This window comes from Chenopodium album, chromosome 21, assembly GCF_948465745.1.
Source record: "Chenopodium album chromosome 21, dcCheAlbu1.1, whole genome shotgun sequence".
In the NCBI taxonomy this organism is placed as follows: Eukaryota; Viridiplantae; Streptophyta; class Magnoliopsida; order Caryophyllales; family Amaranthaceae; genus Chenopodium; species Chenopodium album.
The window spans coordinates 13650444-13667423 of record NC_137854.1 but is presented as its reverse complement, the minus strand read 5'-3'; the positions used below and the strand labels follow the sequence as shown (position 1 = coordinate 13667423).

Genomic DNA, 16980 nt, shown 5'->3' with positions numbered 1-16980 from the left:
TAACATTAAAAAAAACTTGTCATTTTTATCATACCCTTTTTTTTTTTTTTTTTTTTGCATGGCCCTCACTAATAATCTTAATTAAGAGGGTTATATCATATTGATATTTGGTTAAGTAATTAATATGGACTTGTTAGTCCATCTTCTTGGTCTAGACCGTTGCGCCCGCCTGGTGGTCCGGTGAGCCCTGGTATGCTTACTGGTGCTCCAATGCAAGTGTAGTTTGTAGGGGATGATCCGGTGAGTGCATGACCATGTGCCATGTAATAGTCCCCTGATGGAAGTATACGTGGCGGTTGTGTCGTGGTGTACAAGCATGGTTGTTGTTGCTGATGATATTGGTGTGGTGGTTGTAGAACTGTCGATGAGGCGCCACCGGAGAACATTAGTGGTCTTGTTGGGTAGACTTGTTGTGGTGGAGGTGGTGGTTGTTGGTGATACATTGCACTTGGTGACACATAAGACCTAGCCAAAAAAATTAGTCAGTGTAAGTTTAACTTTAATTGTTTTAGAAATGCCAGGTTACGTTTGTGCCACTAGCTAGATGACATGCAAAATATTACTCCGTACTAACCTTAGATTTTGTGAATTTTTTTTGTCGCTCTTGATTTTGTTATTTGAAATGTTATATTTCAAATTAACTCCTAATTAAAGTTAGCTTGATTGAGTAAAGTTTATATATATATAAATATGTAGTGTTATGCACCAATTTCAAAGAACTAAAAGAAAATTTAAGCTTAATAATATTTTTACTGATTAAGATGCAACATATTAAATAAATAAATGGTAATAACTTAATTGTAGGGTGTAACGAAATACAAGCATATAAATACTTCATACTTTGCATATTATATTATACGATCACAAAGTACTATTTAGTATATATTACTCTACTCAGTTACTCACTTCATATACTTCGTATGTAACATACTTAATCCTTCAATTCATATGTTAGAATGGAGAAAAAAAAAACATTTTTACATGGAGTCGATCAAGTATATCATAATTGTAGCCATCAACTTTTACAAAATTTACCATCAAATCTTTAAAACGTTTCAACTATATAGGTGACTAGATACTACTCCATAACATTTTATCCAAATCAAACTATCCATAGCATTTATTTTTTGACAAACCATTATAGTAGTGATGTTGGAAATAGAAAAAAGGAAAAAATTACCCTAAATGGGTGTGAGGGTGGTGAGGAACCGGAAGGGGAGGGTTATCAGAGCTATAAACCAGTTGCCGAGCCTTGTTTAGCGTTTCTGTCTCTCTCTCTGCACCCAACAACATTAGCAGCTACTTTATTTATATTAGTAGAGTAGCATAAAAAGCCTATTAATTAATTAATTAGTTAATACATTTAATAAGACACAAAAAAATAGTTTATAATAGTAATAAATGAAATGAAATGTTAAAAAAAGAAAGATCAATCAAATCAAAGGAGACAAGCATAAAAAGTGTAAGAAAAACAGTAGTTGTTGTTATTACTAGTAAGTGTGCTAGAATTTCAGAGGTTTACAAGAAGGGAAAGTTTTTGATATGACTACGCCTCTCTCTGTGCCTCTCTTCTGATTCTGGACGTACTACTCTAGAATCTGCTCATCGCCGGCTTACCCTATCTACCACTATGTAGGAGTATCTTTCTTTCTTACAATTATTATTTTTTATTATTAAATTAATTATCAATCAGATCAACGCCTCTTATTCTAGGGATTGGTGGTGCATAAATCAATCAACACTCTCTACTACGATTAATTTATTTATTCTTACCAATACTGTGCTCTAAAAGCTTTTCCTATTTCACCGCCCAAATAAGAAAAACTTTTAAAGATAGAAATAATAAGAATTAGTTACTTTTTTGTTACTATGATTACTACTCCGTACACTTAAAATAAGAACGAATTCATTTTAATTAGTATGGTTTCTCATTAATATTGAGAAGTTGAGGATGTAATTGCCACTGATTATTGTGTTAGTATGGACGAAAGCTAATGAGTAATAACCTATGATCTTAATTAGTTTTCTACCGTTGATACTAAAGGTTAATAGGAAAATAAACACATGATTAGTTAGGAAAATTAATTTTTGTGGAAGAAAAATTAGAGGGAGAAGGAACATGCCTTGGCGGTGGCGGTTCATGTGACCACCAAGAGCTTGAGATTTGCAGAACTTGAGGGAGCAAAACCTACACTCGTACACCTTCCCACTTTCATCTTTGTTCTTCTTTTTCTTATGTCCTGCAAGATTTTTAAAATAATTAGAAATAAATTAGTACAAGGCACCCGAATTAAATTAATCCATTTTGGAAAATCATTGTTAACATATTAAAGATTTTACATCAACAAAATGTCACTAATGAGCAATAACACAAAATTAAACACACAACAAAACCAAAACCTAAACCCTAATTCTTGTACTTGTATTATGCAAACAACTTTTATACAAAAAATATGTGATAAATTTTAATTAAGAAGAGTAGCTTCATTTTTAACTTACCCAAGCTCATATTTTCACTAAAATAGTAAAATGAGGTTTTCTCTTGTGTATTAATTTAAGTTTTTTTTTTTTTTTTTTTTTTTGGGTGGATGACTCAGTATAGTGAGAAATCAAATAATATGTCATCCATATCTAAATGAAAAGGTTTCAAAAATATTAAAAATAAAAGGACATAGCATAAAAGTGGGGAAGGGTTAGGAAGGAAATAATTGAAATTACCAGAAGTAGAAGTGTCTTCATACAATTGTTTGCCATCTCTAGTGAAATCCTCCGGCAAATAATTTAGGTCCAATGGGCTCCCCTCTGGCCTCCTACACCCCCACCATTAAACACACACAAATTAGACAACCAAAATTAAAATTTAATTAACTCGAACAAACGGGATGACTGACTGTGTACAATACACTCGTTGTATATATACAAGTAATCAAAACGTACGATAAAGATAAGAAAAAGAGAGTACGCGTACATGGATGGAAACTGTAGTAGTACACGAAGAAGCAAGCAAATTAAAACACGAGTTGAGGTGACTAGTAAACTTGGAGTTAGTTTGAAACTAACTTGTAGTTGTAGTTTGAAGGTAGTGAAGAAGAAAAAAAAAAAAAAAAAAAAAACTTGAATTAAAGATAATAAAAATTTCTTTCAGTTCACTCTAGTAAGTCAGCTGAATACTCATTTTCTGAGTCACTCAATTTTGATGGCAAGAAGAGACATAAAGGGTGGGTCTCGTGACTTTAAAAAGGGGAAGTTAAGTGAAGGGAAGAAGAAGTAAAAGAAGGGTGTGTTTTAAATAAGTGTCATTTGGGTTAGGGTCCATTCAGAAGGGAATGAGAGTGACAAGGCCTTACCCTAGTGTGTCTAGGTCTATGGCCTAATTCTATGTTATATAGTACTTCCTCTATTATTTCATTTTTTTTTTTTATTTTTCTTAACATTAATTTAACACATATAGTTATGTAAGTTAGTTTGTGTTAATGAAAAGGATGGATGTTTGTAATTGTCTAGAGATTGGTGTTTGAATATAATAATTAAGGGGGTTTTTCAAGGGTTTATATAGTAACTTTTGGTAATGATGAAAATGATAGTTGATGTTTTGTTGGTGATGAAGAATGGCTTTGTTGTTGAAATACTAATAGGGTGAAGGAGGAGCTTAGCTAGTTGATATTGTTACGATTATTATTGATTGTGATTTAAGAGAAATTTGTTAACTACGTGTAATATAGCACTACAACGTAACGTACATAGAATTTAGAAATATATGATGATTATATCAGGAAAAAATTGATGGGGGAGGCTAAGGACAAATCTGATATATACATATAAATAATTAAATATAACACACTAGACTAAAGAACAACACAATGTTGAATAAATAACGTAATGCAAAAACTAGTCCATTTGCTATCAAAAAAAAAAATAAATTATATGATATATGTAATATAATGAATTAAAAATTGGTCATACTCAAATTTATTAAATTTTTATATTTTTGAAAATTGACAACAAAAATGTGGAAACAACTTTTCTTGTTAAAACAAAACAATGATATAACTTAACTATGATATAACTTTAATGTTTAACAATAAGAAACAATGTCAAACAAGCCCAACTAACAAAAAAAAATATGACAAGACTAATCCCAACTTTGCCTCATTCGCCAAAAATAGTTCCAGCAGCTTTCGATTAATTTTTAATACACTAGGCGAAAAAACTAGTTGGCCACCGGTTCAAAACCTCCCTATGCCACCGGTTTTGAACCGGTGGACAGTTGGGGGGTGGCAAATCCTAGAACAAAAGGCCACCGGTTCAAAACCGGTGGCAAAATTGCTAATTGCCACCGGTTAACCGGTGGGCCACCGGTTAACCGATGGCAATATTAATTGGCGCTTTTTTTTTTTTGGTATGATTATTTATTTTGGCCACCGGTTAACCGGTGGCAATATTAATTATTTTGGCCACCGGTTAACCGGTTAAACGGTGGCAATATGATGTATAAATTTTTTTTTTTTCACTTGAAAAATAGTCAGAGTTATGAGTTCATATTTTTGGTTTGCTTATTTCACTTGAAATATGAGTAACTCAACATCAAAATCAACTAAACTTGTAAATGAAATATATAATAGGAAATAAATTTATCATTAAATTATTATTGTACAATACCCAAAAAAAATAAAAAAAATTTACAACATCAATATAAAAAAAATTACAACATCAATATCTTCTTGATTCTTCTATGTGGAGTCATATACTAGTACCTGCATAATTAAAAACACCAAAATTATTTAAACTTACAATATAGATGCGAAAAGAAGAAAAAAAAAAACAGAAAACATGAACTTCAAAATAAAAAAGAAAACCCAGAAAATTAATAAAATCCCAAAGTAAATTATAATTCCAAAGTAAATTATAATTCTGAAACCCAAAAATATTATAGAACAAAAAAAAACATGCTTCTTAACAGTCTTATTTAATTCTTAAAACTCAAAAAAAAAAAAAAAAAAAAAAAAAAAAAAAAAAAAAAAAAACATCGAATTCCTCCAAAAAAAAAATCTGAAATCTAAAATCAATAAAAACAGTATAAACCGAAATACATAATTAATATTGATATTTGTTAAAAAAAACAATAGTTAATTTTGATATTTAATTCTCAAAACTCAAAAACAGAAGAAAAAAAAACCCAAATTAGATGTACAAGACATGCAACAATTTCGAGTTACAGATCTAATTTGTAACAACCCACCAGCAACCAGATTAAACCACAACCACCAACAAACAAATCAACCCACGAATTCCACTAAAAACAACAAAAAAAACAAAATAAAAGTAAGAAAAGAGAGAAATTACCTCGAATTTCACCAAAAACCCCCGAAATTATGTTGAATTTCAGTTATAAAGGTCAAAATCGACCATGAAAACTCTAGATCTAGAGTTTTCATGGTCGATTTTGACCAAAAAAACCGTTGGCGGCAATAGTAGGTGTTGGCGGCGGCGGCGGCGGTCGAAAGAGGTGAAGAGGAGGGAGGGGGCGAGCGAGATAAGAGAGGAAGATCTTGCATGTCTTCGTGCATGTCTTCATTGTTGTTGTTGTTGCGGTGTTAAGGAGATCGAGAAGGAAATCGAGAAGGAGATCGAACAGGAAAGAGAAGGAAATCGAGAAGGAGATCGAACAGGAAAGAGAAGGAGAGGAGAGGAGAGAGAAAGGAGGAAGGAGGAGGAGATAAAAAGGAGGAAGGAGGAGAGGAGAAACGGCTGATGAGGGGCTAGGGTTTGGGAAAAGGGGGTGGGTTTTATAAGAAAAGGCCGTGTTTTTTTTTTTAAAGTAGAAAAACCACCGGTTTGAACCGGTGGGATTAATATTTTTCCCACCGGTTCGAACCGAACCGGTGGCAATACTAATCCCTCAAAATCCCGCCCATATTTTCCCCTATTTTTGCCACCGATTTTTGAAAACCGGTGGCCATTGAGCGATGCCTTTTTGCTTTTTTCTACTAGTGATAATCCAAACTTTAATATCAATTTGCTTTTAATGGTTCTGAGTGACTTGTAACCTGTTGAGTGTTTTTTTTTTTTGGCAAGTTTAATGTACATACTACATATGTTGCTACATGATTGGTCAAAATAAGTTTAAATTTTATTTAGTTACTAATTAAATCTTAACTATTACTTTTAACTACCTATTTAAGAATTTAACCAAAAAGGTAATTAAAAAAAAGCACCACAGCACTACCAGCGCCACCGCCCAGCCCTCACCATCGCCCAAAATCCTAAAAAACCCTTTCCCACTGCTTAAAACGCTCATTGCTCCTCCCCCAACCCTCAAAACCCCTATTCGCTGGGTAATGAGAGTGGACAAGGTGGAATTCAGGGGTTACGTTTTTGTGGCAGAAGAAGTGTTTATTTTAGGTATTTCGAGGATTTTAGGCTTGGAGATGATGACATGTGGTAGGCGACGACGACGTAGCCGACGAGGGGGAAGGGGACGGGACCCTGGCCTAGATTGCGCGAGAGTGTGGTGTCGATGGGTGCCGGGGAGAGGTGGTGGGTCGTTTTAGACTTTTAGTTAATTAATTGAATTTTTTTAATTTTTTAATTTTTTTTTTAATTATCTTTTGATCAATCCCATCTTGAAACGTGCCTGATAACTTGTTATAACAAGTTGTATGATTGGTTGGGACCATTAAAAGCAAATTGATATTAAAGTTCGGATTATTAAAAAATAATTGAAAGTTTGGATTATTTTGGGTGACTGAGGTAAAGTTGGGATTATTCTTGTCAATTTTTCCACAAAAAAAAATAAAAAAAAAAAAAAAAAAAACCAATTAGCTTTGGGCTTGTTTGAAAAAAAACAAAACAAAATAAAAAAAACCAAAAACAGGAAATAAGAAAAATGTGCTTCCACTTTTCTGTTGTTAGTTTTCAAAATTATCATGATTTTAATAGGTTTGACTAATTTTTGAATCATTATATGACTATTATACGAAGTATGATTTTGAAAAACAATAAACCAAAAAACAGAAAACCACGGCGATGCCAAACGAACCCTTAACTATGGTGTAACTTCAATGTTTAATTTTGTGTTGTTTCAATCCTTAGTTCGTAATAGTTCAGTTGCTTCAATATTACATTTTAGGTGTTTCTTTCTTCATTTTTTACTGTGTGTTAGATTAGTGTGAATTGTGTCCAATGATAATACATATATACATACATACATACATACTTTGTGTATAGAACTCAGATCATTTTATGTGTGTATATCTTGTGTCATTATTTTAGATCTTTTCCTAATTATAAGGAATACATGCATGTACAGTAGATATTTTCTATATTAAGATGTCGTTTACATCTCTACTATCAATAATAGAAACTCCAAGTGGTTTCATCATTTGGAACAAAAATTCCAAAAAATGCAATAGATTTAACTTCTAGAACATACCTCAATTGTGTATATAAACCCGTCGGCCTTTCACTCACCTTTGCAACTCTCTAACTCTTTAGGTTAGTACAAGTATATAACGTGATATATTTAATTACCCTAATTCGAAAAGTGAATAATGTGCATTGAACTAGATAATAATTTGTATTATGGTTAACCATTCAAAATCATTCATTAACTACTCAAATTTTAGTCTCATGCCTATAATTCAATTTTTCAAAATTACTACTTTCTTCATATCATATTACTCGCAATAGTTTGACTATTTCAGTGCACTACTTTGATCATAATGTTAGTAATTATATACTTGTAAGAAGTATATAAAATAAACATATAAATAAAGATTAGTCCAAAAAAACTTCATTTTACATCAAAACATCGTTATGATTAATGTCAGAGGTAATAGTGATAAAGTGTGCCAGCTGCACCTGATTAGCTTCTGCTCAAAGAAGCTCAAGATTCCATCAATGGCGAAGAGAAATTTCCAGAAGATTAGCAGAGAAATTATAGAGAGAGAGAAAGAGAATTAGGTAGAAGGTATTATTATTCTCATTAATTGTCAGTAAAATACAGAGAAGAAGCTATATATAGGTAGTTACTAACAAAGTTTGTTATAACAAACTAATGACATGGAAAGCTAACTAGGATGCAGAAAATGAGAAAATCAAATATCTGTAATACCCCCCTTCAAGCTAGTGTGTGATTGAGAATCAATCAATCCTAGCTTGGAACAAAGCTCAACATGCTGCTGGATTGGCAGATTTTTAGCGAACAAATCAGCCAACTGTTCATGACTTGGAACATGAGACAACTGAATTAGCCCTGCAAGAACCTTCTCTTTGGTGAAATGACAGTCAATTTCAATGTGTTTAGTCCTCTCATGGAAGACTGGATTCTTGGCTATATGTATTGCAGCTTGATTATCACAATTCAACTCAACAGGTAATAAATTGAGCACTCCCAATTCTTGCAGAAGTCTAACCAGCCAACATATCTCTGAAGAAGATGCAGCCATGGCTCGATACTCAGCTTCTGATGAAGACTTGGAAGTTGTACCTTGCTTCTTAGACTTCCAGGATATAGAAGAGTTACCTAACAGCATAATGTATCCTGTAACTGAACTCCTAGAGTTGGGACAAGCTGCCCAATCAGAATCTAAATAAGCTTGCAGCTTCAGTTGTTCACTAGCAAGCAATAATATGCCTTGACCAATAGTCCCAGCAATATATCTCATAACATGTTGAAGAGCATGAAGATGAGGCATTCTTGGTTGCTATAAAAACTGACTAAGGGTCTGCACAGCATAAGAGATGTCTGGTCTTGTATGTGTTAGAAAATTCAATTTCCCAACTAAGCATCTGTATTGAACAGGATCAGGACAAAAGTCACCAGAATCTGCAAACAATTTGACACTAACAGGCAGAGGTGTCTTTGTAGGCTTAGAAACATCAAAATCACACCCTTGTAAAAGTTCCTAAGTGAACTTTCTTTGAGTCAAAATAATCCCTAGAGAAATGTGACAAACTTCAATCCCAATAAAGAAATTTAACTTCCCCAAGTCCTTTATACTGAAGACTTGATGCAGATGTGCCTTAAGGTCTAAAATCCCAGCAGTATCACTGCCTGTAAGGATGATATCATCCACATAGACAGCCAAAATGATGATATGAGAATCTGACTTCTTTAGAAACAGAGAATAATCATTGAGTGACTGAGTAAATCCCAAAGACAGCAACTCAGAATTCAGTCTTGCATACCACTGTCTAGAAGCCTATTTTAGTCCATATAAAGAATTTTTGAGCTTGCAAACAAGACCATTAGGATTAGGAATCCCTTCTGGTACTTGCATATACACTTCTTCTGTCAAATGCCCATGGAGAAATGCATTGTTGATATCAAGCTAATGCAATTCCCAACCTTTGCTAGCAGCTAAAGAAAGAAGACATCTAACTGTTGCCATCTTGATTACAGGGGAAAAGGTTTCCTCAAAGTCAATCCCATACCTTTGAGTGAAACCCTTTGCTACTAGCCTTGCCTTGAACCTCTCAATAGTTCCATCTGCTTTGAGCTTTATCTTATAAACCCACTTGCACCCTATTGCCTTTTTCCCTTTAGGAAGAAGAACCAAATCCCAAGTTTCATTAGCTTTAAGTGCCTGAAGTTCCTTCTGCATAGCATCAACCCAATCTTGATGCTAAGAAGCTTCCAAGTAGCTAGTAGGTTCTGAGATATTATTCAAATGACTGAATAAAGCAATGTGTGGTTGTGGAATTTGATCTGATAAAACCAAGTTGCACCAGTGAGAAGCAATATTGCTTACATAATTGATCATCCAGAATGGTTGTTTGGTTGGTCTACCTGATTGTCTGACAGGAACAGTACTTGGATCAGGTATCTGAGATATGGATTGAGATGTGTTTATTTCTGTGTTTGGGTCTGGGTTTTGGTTTGTGTTTTGGTTTGTGTTTTGGGTTGTGTTTTGGGTTGTGTTTTGGTTGGAGTTTTGTTTTATGGATTGGGATGTATCTGAATTTGAAGTGGAGGGAGTGTGTGAGGGTGTGATATTTGGATGTGAACTAGAAGGTGGAGAGGGAATATGTAACACCCCAATAATTCTCTCTTTAAACCTATGAGGACCCTGAACAATATTCAAGAGAATTACTGGCGTGCTATCGCCACGTGTTCAAACGTTAAGGCTTTATCAGAAAATAGCAGCGGAAAAACTAAATCAGTTATAAATAAGTTTCAAAACCAACGAATGAAACCAAATTAAGTCATACAACTTGGAACCATTAAGGCCCTTATTCAAAACCCAATAAAAGTAGTAAGTGATTAAATTCAGTGTTCAAATAAGTTCAAACCCAAAAGAAATAGTGTCGAATAAAATCGAATTTAAATAAATTCAAACTTGCAAAAGAAATAAAATGAAACAACCAACTCTCTACTCAAGATCCCACAACCCTGATGAATGCTGCATGTGTAAGAACATGTGGTAAATCTGCTCCCCAATATTACAAGTGTAAAAATTGGATCGTCACAGGGTCATTGAAAGGCGAAGGCCATGACCAAAGAAAGACACACAAAGCACGCAATCAGCAAAGCTGAGTACATACAAGCTGCAAAATAAATTAAGAATTCCATAACATGCTACTAATAATCAATCATCATGCATCATTAAATTATAGACTCAACACACGACTCAACTATTTATATTACTAAGACTCCATTAATTAATAATAGGTAAATCGTCATTTTTATTCATTGGATTACGCAATAGACAAGGTTGTCCAACCCATGCTCCATTTGGAACATCAATAAAAGAAAAACCCCATGCCTCCTTTCGGAAACATCAATAAACATCCAACGACCACGGGCGCGACTCCGTGACCGTAGTTAGTATGAGATCTCACCTAACTCCTAGTTTTGAAAAATATTTGAAATAAGAGACTCGTAGATCAGACGGCCTCGAGAAAAGTACACGGCTAATACCCCATGTACCCCAACCCCTGATTGTCATTACTCCAGAAGTGCACCAATCCAGAGTTTTATTGCTCATCCATCTTGCACTTTACGTGATTTACAGGTTTAGACTTGGTGATGACTCATATGCATAACAATACAATCAATCCAATATCAATTCAATCAAGTAAAACAACTTTTCAATTTCAATTCTTGATTTATTAGTGTCAAGCAACATTTATTATTTATTCCTTTACTACCTCGGTGTATAAACACCTTGAGTGCATAAGGCACCCCAAAACCTCAACCTCGTCTTAGAAGACTTAAATTCTTCCTTCACTCATCCTGCTTGCATAATCATGAATGAGTAATAAATTAATCATTACACCAATCACATACCTTTGCCTCTAAGCGCACCTTGCATAATTAGAGCACAAATAATACTTGCAATATAAAATAGTGCACGTCATACGAAATTCACAATGTATAACCAAACAATTTAACTCAGTCATCCCTATACATGATACTAAGTTCTCGATCCGTCGTCCTTAAACATGCACCTAAAAGAAAGGTTTCGTAACTTGTACGTACCTTGAGCAAACGAATTGATATGCCACTTTACTAACTAGAAATCACCTTCAATAAACTCCTCTCCTAAGTCAAATAATAACATCTCAATCAATACCCAATCAATCAAATTTACAGCAATACTAACTTACTTTAAAACCTTCAAAATCCAAATCAAACAATACTTTAAAATCTTCCCTTTAGTTAAAATTAAAGGCTTATATATAGTTCTTTAAATTTTCTTCGTAAAAACCTTAAAATACACTCTTATACATGAAATTATAGCAAGTTCAAAGTCTAATAAAAATCTAAAAATTATATAAAAACCCCTAAAAATCTCCCTTTTAATAGGTAATCACACCCTTTTATTAAAATCACAATTATACTACTTTAAATAAAATTCTAGCATTTTAAACTAATCGAAAACCACTTCAAAACTTCATCAAAATACATCTTTATACTTGAGTTATCCATAGAAAAATTAAATTATCTCTTACCCTTTAAACTCAAGGATAAAATTTTAAAAAAAAACTTCGTTAAAAACCAAAAACTGCCCGAAAATCATATTTAGAGGCTGAATTTGGCCACGAGAGGGTGGTGCTCACTACCAAAGGTAGTGAATCTTTCTTAAAACGTTGTTTTCACATGGAAAACACTACTTTTTCATCAAAATCGGATGAGTTCAGAATCTGATCGGGATTAAAACGGGATTAATATTAACGAACGAAAATCTAAAAATTAAAACACGAATCTATGTGTTCAAAATAATCTAGAATTAAGTTAAACTAATCAGTAGTTATAATCACCAAAATTTCAAAACATCATTACTATAAAAGCCCTAAATCAATTGTTCATAAAAACCCTAAAATCATGATTTTCAATAAATTGAAACCCTAGGTTTATAATTCATAAAATATGAAATTTATAACATAAATATAATCTGAAATTTATAATCTTTATACCATTAAAATATAATTTGATACTAAAAATATAATCTTTATACTAAAATCAAAACCCAAAACAATTAAATTAACATTAAGCAAAATAATGAAACAAAAGAGTATGAAAATAAGACTAACCTTTTTGTGTGGGAAATTTTTGGAGATTCATGGTGTATTTATAGGAGAGAATTATTGTAGGGTAAAAAGAAAGATTGGGCCTCATAAAAATAATGGGTCGATTAAGTAAACAAATGGGTTAGGCTTGTGTGATTGGACATAAATTGTAGAATAAAGGTGCATAAAATAATTTGTTCAAATAATTTTCGACCCAGATTAATAATTTGAAACTTTTGAAATTAAATTATGAAAAATAACAAATAAATATTATAAATAAAATAAATTTTCATTTATAAAATATTTAAAAATACGGGGGATTACAGAATATGAGAAATGGATTCTGAATCCAAATCTGTATTGAGAATTAAAGGTTATGGTATTTGAACATCAATATCAAATGTCAAAGGAGTTGAAACAGGTAAGAAAATGGGTTTGGGGTTTGTAGGTGATGATGAAAAATGAAAAGGTAAGTGTTTCTCATGAAAAATTACATCCCTAGAGATGAAAATCTTTTTAGTGTCCAAATCAAAAAGCTTATAAGCTTTTTGTCCTGGTGGGTATCTTATCAAAATGCAGGATGTGGCTCTAGCATCAAACTTTGTTCTGTGAGTTTTGACAGTAGATGCAAAACAAAAACAACCAAAAACCCTCAAATGATCAACATTGGGTTTTGCACCAAAAAGTTTCTCATAAGGACTAATAAAGTCAATAACATCCAAAGGCATTCTATTTATAAGATGAGTGGCAGGAAGCAAACACTCTCCCCAGAGATAGGCAGGAACTTTTGATTGGAAAAATAATGCCCTTGCTGTTTCAAGCAAGTGCCTATGCTTTCTTTCAACTACACCATTTTGCCGTGGTGTGTCTGTACAGCTTTTTTGATGTAAAATACCATATTTCTGATAAAAGAGCAACATATCTCCCTCACACAACTCCTTGGCATTGTCTGATCTAACAGTCTTTATATGAGCATTAAACTGATTTTGGACAAGGACAGCAAAATTTTCCATAATCCTTACAGCATTTGACTTATTTCTCATCAGAAATGTCCAAGTATTTCTTGAAAAGTCATCAACAATAGTAAGAAAAAGACTAAAACCATCATGAGTTGCTAGCTTATAGGGTCCCTAGGTATCAATGTGTAAAAGTTCAAAACAAGTAGATGACTTAGAGCTACCCTTAGGAAATGACAGCCTAGATTGTCTAGCCTTAGGACAAACTTGACAGATACTGTCATGTTCTATATTGCAAGAGAAATGAGGTTTCACATAATGCAATTTATTGAAAGGCATATGGTCAAGTCTTAAATTCCAAAGTTTGGCTTCTTCTGAGCTAGAGACAGAAATCATACCAGACTTGGTTGTTTTATTCTCCTGAACACCTTTATTTCCATCTTCTACAGCATAAAGTCCAAATTCTAGCTTACCAAGAACCAGGGAAGAGTTCTTGATTGGATCCTGAATCACACAAGTGTCATGTGTAAACTTAATATCACAACCAAGATCCTTGCACAGCTTGTGAGTAGATATTAGGTTAAAATGAAACCCAGGAACATGAAGGACATTCTTAAGAACAATGCCATTTTGAAATGTCACATTTCCAATATGCTCAACAATCACTTGTTTTCCATCAGCAACAGTTATGGTGTTAGGATACTTATCATACTTATGATAAGAATCAAACAAATCCAGAGAGGAACACATGTGGTCTGTAGCACCACTATCAATAATCCACCTTGTATTATTGAAACAAGTGAGAAGACAGGTACCTGCTACATGTGCTGATGCTATTGTGAATACAGTATCCTGAGCACTTGCAGTCTGTTCTTCATGACTGATATGTTGCAAGAATTGGTTGTACTGACCTAAAGAGATCTGTGCAGGTTCATCATTGTTGTGATCTTCACTAGCTTCCTCATCTCCATAGACAATTGCTGCTATTTTTCTCCCTTTAAACTTGTTCTGTCCAAAACTTGGAGGATATCCATGTATTTTGAAGCATTTTTCTATTGTATGACCAGACATCTTACAGTGAGTACAGAACAGATTGAAGTTTCTTCTTGAACCAGGAACAAAATTGTTGTTACCAGAATAAGGCCTAACTTGACCTTGTTGACCCTGTTGAAACCTGTAGTTTCCTGAAGGTCTAGCTGAGAAAGATTGAGAAAATCTTTTAGCATCTGCTGAGAAAGCCATACTGTTACTATCATCTATCATAGTAACCTGCCTTTGTTTCTCCTCCTGCATCAATAGCCTGTAAGCTACTGAAACATTTGGCAGAGGTTGCATCATGAGAATATTAGTCCTTAGCTTACTGCAGCATACTTGCCATCAAGCTTCATTAACATCTGCACTAAACGCTCCTCTTGTTGCTGTTTCACAATCTTCTGAGTCAAATTACACTTACAACCAGAACATGTACACACAGGAATGGGATTCACACCATTTATCTCATCCCAAAATGCCTTTATCTTAGTGAAAAACTCAGCAACAGTACTAGATCCTTGAGACAAATCACTCAATGTTTGCTGAAGAGTAAACAACTGAGGTCCTGAGCTTTGAGAATACCTTTCCTCCAGATCTAACCATATTTCTCTAGCTGAGGTAAAATACAGGACACTAAGAGCAATATTGCTATCTACTGAATGCAAAATATATATAACTTGTGATCATTGCATTGCAACGATCCCAAGCCTAAACTTTTGAACCAAGGTCTCAACAAGGTGCCATCAATAAAACTCAATTTATTTTTAGCAGAAAGAGCAATAACCATACTTCTCTTCCACTCATTGTAACAATCGCCATTGAACTTATCAGTAACAAGTGAATTAGCTGGATTTTCAGAAGGATGAATGAAATAAACACTCGAAGGATCATTAGTGAGAGAAAGAGTGTTTGTTTCTGGCATTTTAGGTATGAAGATGAACTCAGGATAAAAGAAAATCCAAAGATAGTCCAACAAATCGAAGAACAGGACAAACAGATCGAAGAACAGAACAATCAGCAACTTCAATCAGTCCAAAACAATATCATCCAATTGAAATCATTCAATAATAGCTAATCAAGCCAGAAAACCTCCAAATTCAAGAAATCCGACCCAAAAATATACCAAAACTTCCAGAAAAACAATCGAACAAGCTTAAGAAATCAATCGTAGAATCGATTTACAGCAATCAACAAAATCGATAAGAAAACGCAGCAAATTGCAAACAAACGAAATGATCCAAAAATAAAACCTCAAACAAGATCGAGAAGCGAGCTCACCCGCTCTGATACCATGATAAAGTGTGCCAGCTGCACCTGATTAGCTTCTGCTCAAAGAAGCTCAAGCTTCCATCAATGGCGAAGAGAAATTTCCAGAACATTAGCAGAGAAATTATAGAGAGAGATAGAGGGATAGAGAGAGAAAGAGAATTAGGTAGAAGGTATTATTATTCTCATTAATTGTCAGCAAAATACAGAGAAGAAGCTATATATAGGTAGTTACTAACAAAGTTTGTTATAATAAACTGATGACATGGAAAGCTGACTAGGATGCAGATTATGAGAAAATCAAATATCTGTAATAAATAGTATTCAAGCATAAACCAAAAATAATAATTTGTTTTTGATCTATTCAATTATTTACAAAGAATACGATCGTAGTTTGTTTACAATACTAATTAGTTAATATTGAAATTAGTAGTTTAAAGTAACTTTCAATTACATGGATTAATTCAAGGTAGTTTCATAGTTTATAGGCAATAATTAATACAAGATAATTTCTTGTATATCTTTTTATTTTATTGTATAGTGATTAATCTTGAACCTAAGACTTTTTGCAAAACTCAATGCATTACCACTATGACAAAGCTAAATTAATGTTATTTATTACATTAAAATTGTATTTAACCTATAAATTTATACCTTTACCTTAATAAATAAATAAATAAATAATTATTTTTGGGGGGGCTGGTGCCACCCAAGACGCTTAATAGGTCCTCCCCTGGGGGTGTTTATAAATTAGTCCAAATCAAAATAATGGATCGCATCATAGTTAAATTTTAATTTTCCAGCTTAATCGGTTCGGTTCGATCCGAAACCCTATAAAAATCGGTCTTGGACCAGAGCAATTTGTGCTTAAAATTATTCATGAAACTTTAAATAATGATTAAGATTATCCTTAATAAGGTTACAAAAAAGACGTTAAAATATAGTTTATCCTTTAATTTTTTCGAGTTTTCCATAAAATTACTAAAAATTTAGAATTTCTTTTATAAAAGTTTTTAAAGCGGTCCGTTCCAGGGTTTGGATTCTGTCTATCCGGTCTGGTTCGGTCCCAGTTTAATCGGTCCGGTCTTCGAATCTTGAAATTTACATTTTCGGTCCGATCCGGTCTTGGACTGATAAACAACGCTATAAATGAATGAATAAGAGGAAGGATAAGGTTTGAGCCCTTACCGATTTCTACATAATATCAAACGCT

General features: G+C 33.4%; 1 protein-coding gene across 1 annotated transcript; it reads right to left on the bottom strand.

The window, feature by feature from the left end:
* Positions 1–3073, bottom strand: LOC145603003 (uncharacterized). Its single transcript, XM_081659138.1, has 5 exons — positions 2969–3073; positions 2719–2810; positions 2124–2240; positions 1181–1277; positions 1–465 (listed from the first exon to the last, which is right to left on the bottom strand). Coding segments are annotated over exons 1-5 (654 nt in total). The 5' UTR covers positions 2971–3073; the 3' UTR covers positions 1–119.
* Positions 3074–16980: the final 13907 nt, after the last annotated feature.

Excerpts from the sequence above, each read along its gene's own strand:
- LOC145603003 (XM_081659138.1), bottom strand. Across the intron at positions 2,241-2,718 it reads TGAAGACACTTCTACTTCTG|GACATAAGAAAAAGAAGAAC; the intron begins GTAATTTCAATT and ends AAAATCTTGCAG. Across the intron at positions 1,278-2,123 it reads CATGAACCGCCACCGCCAAG|AGAGAGAGACAGAAACGCTA; the intron begins GCATGTTCCTTC and ends TGTTGGGTGCAG.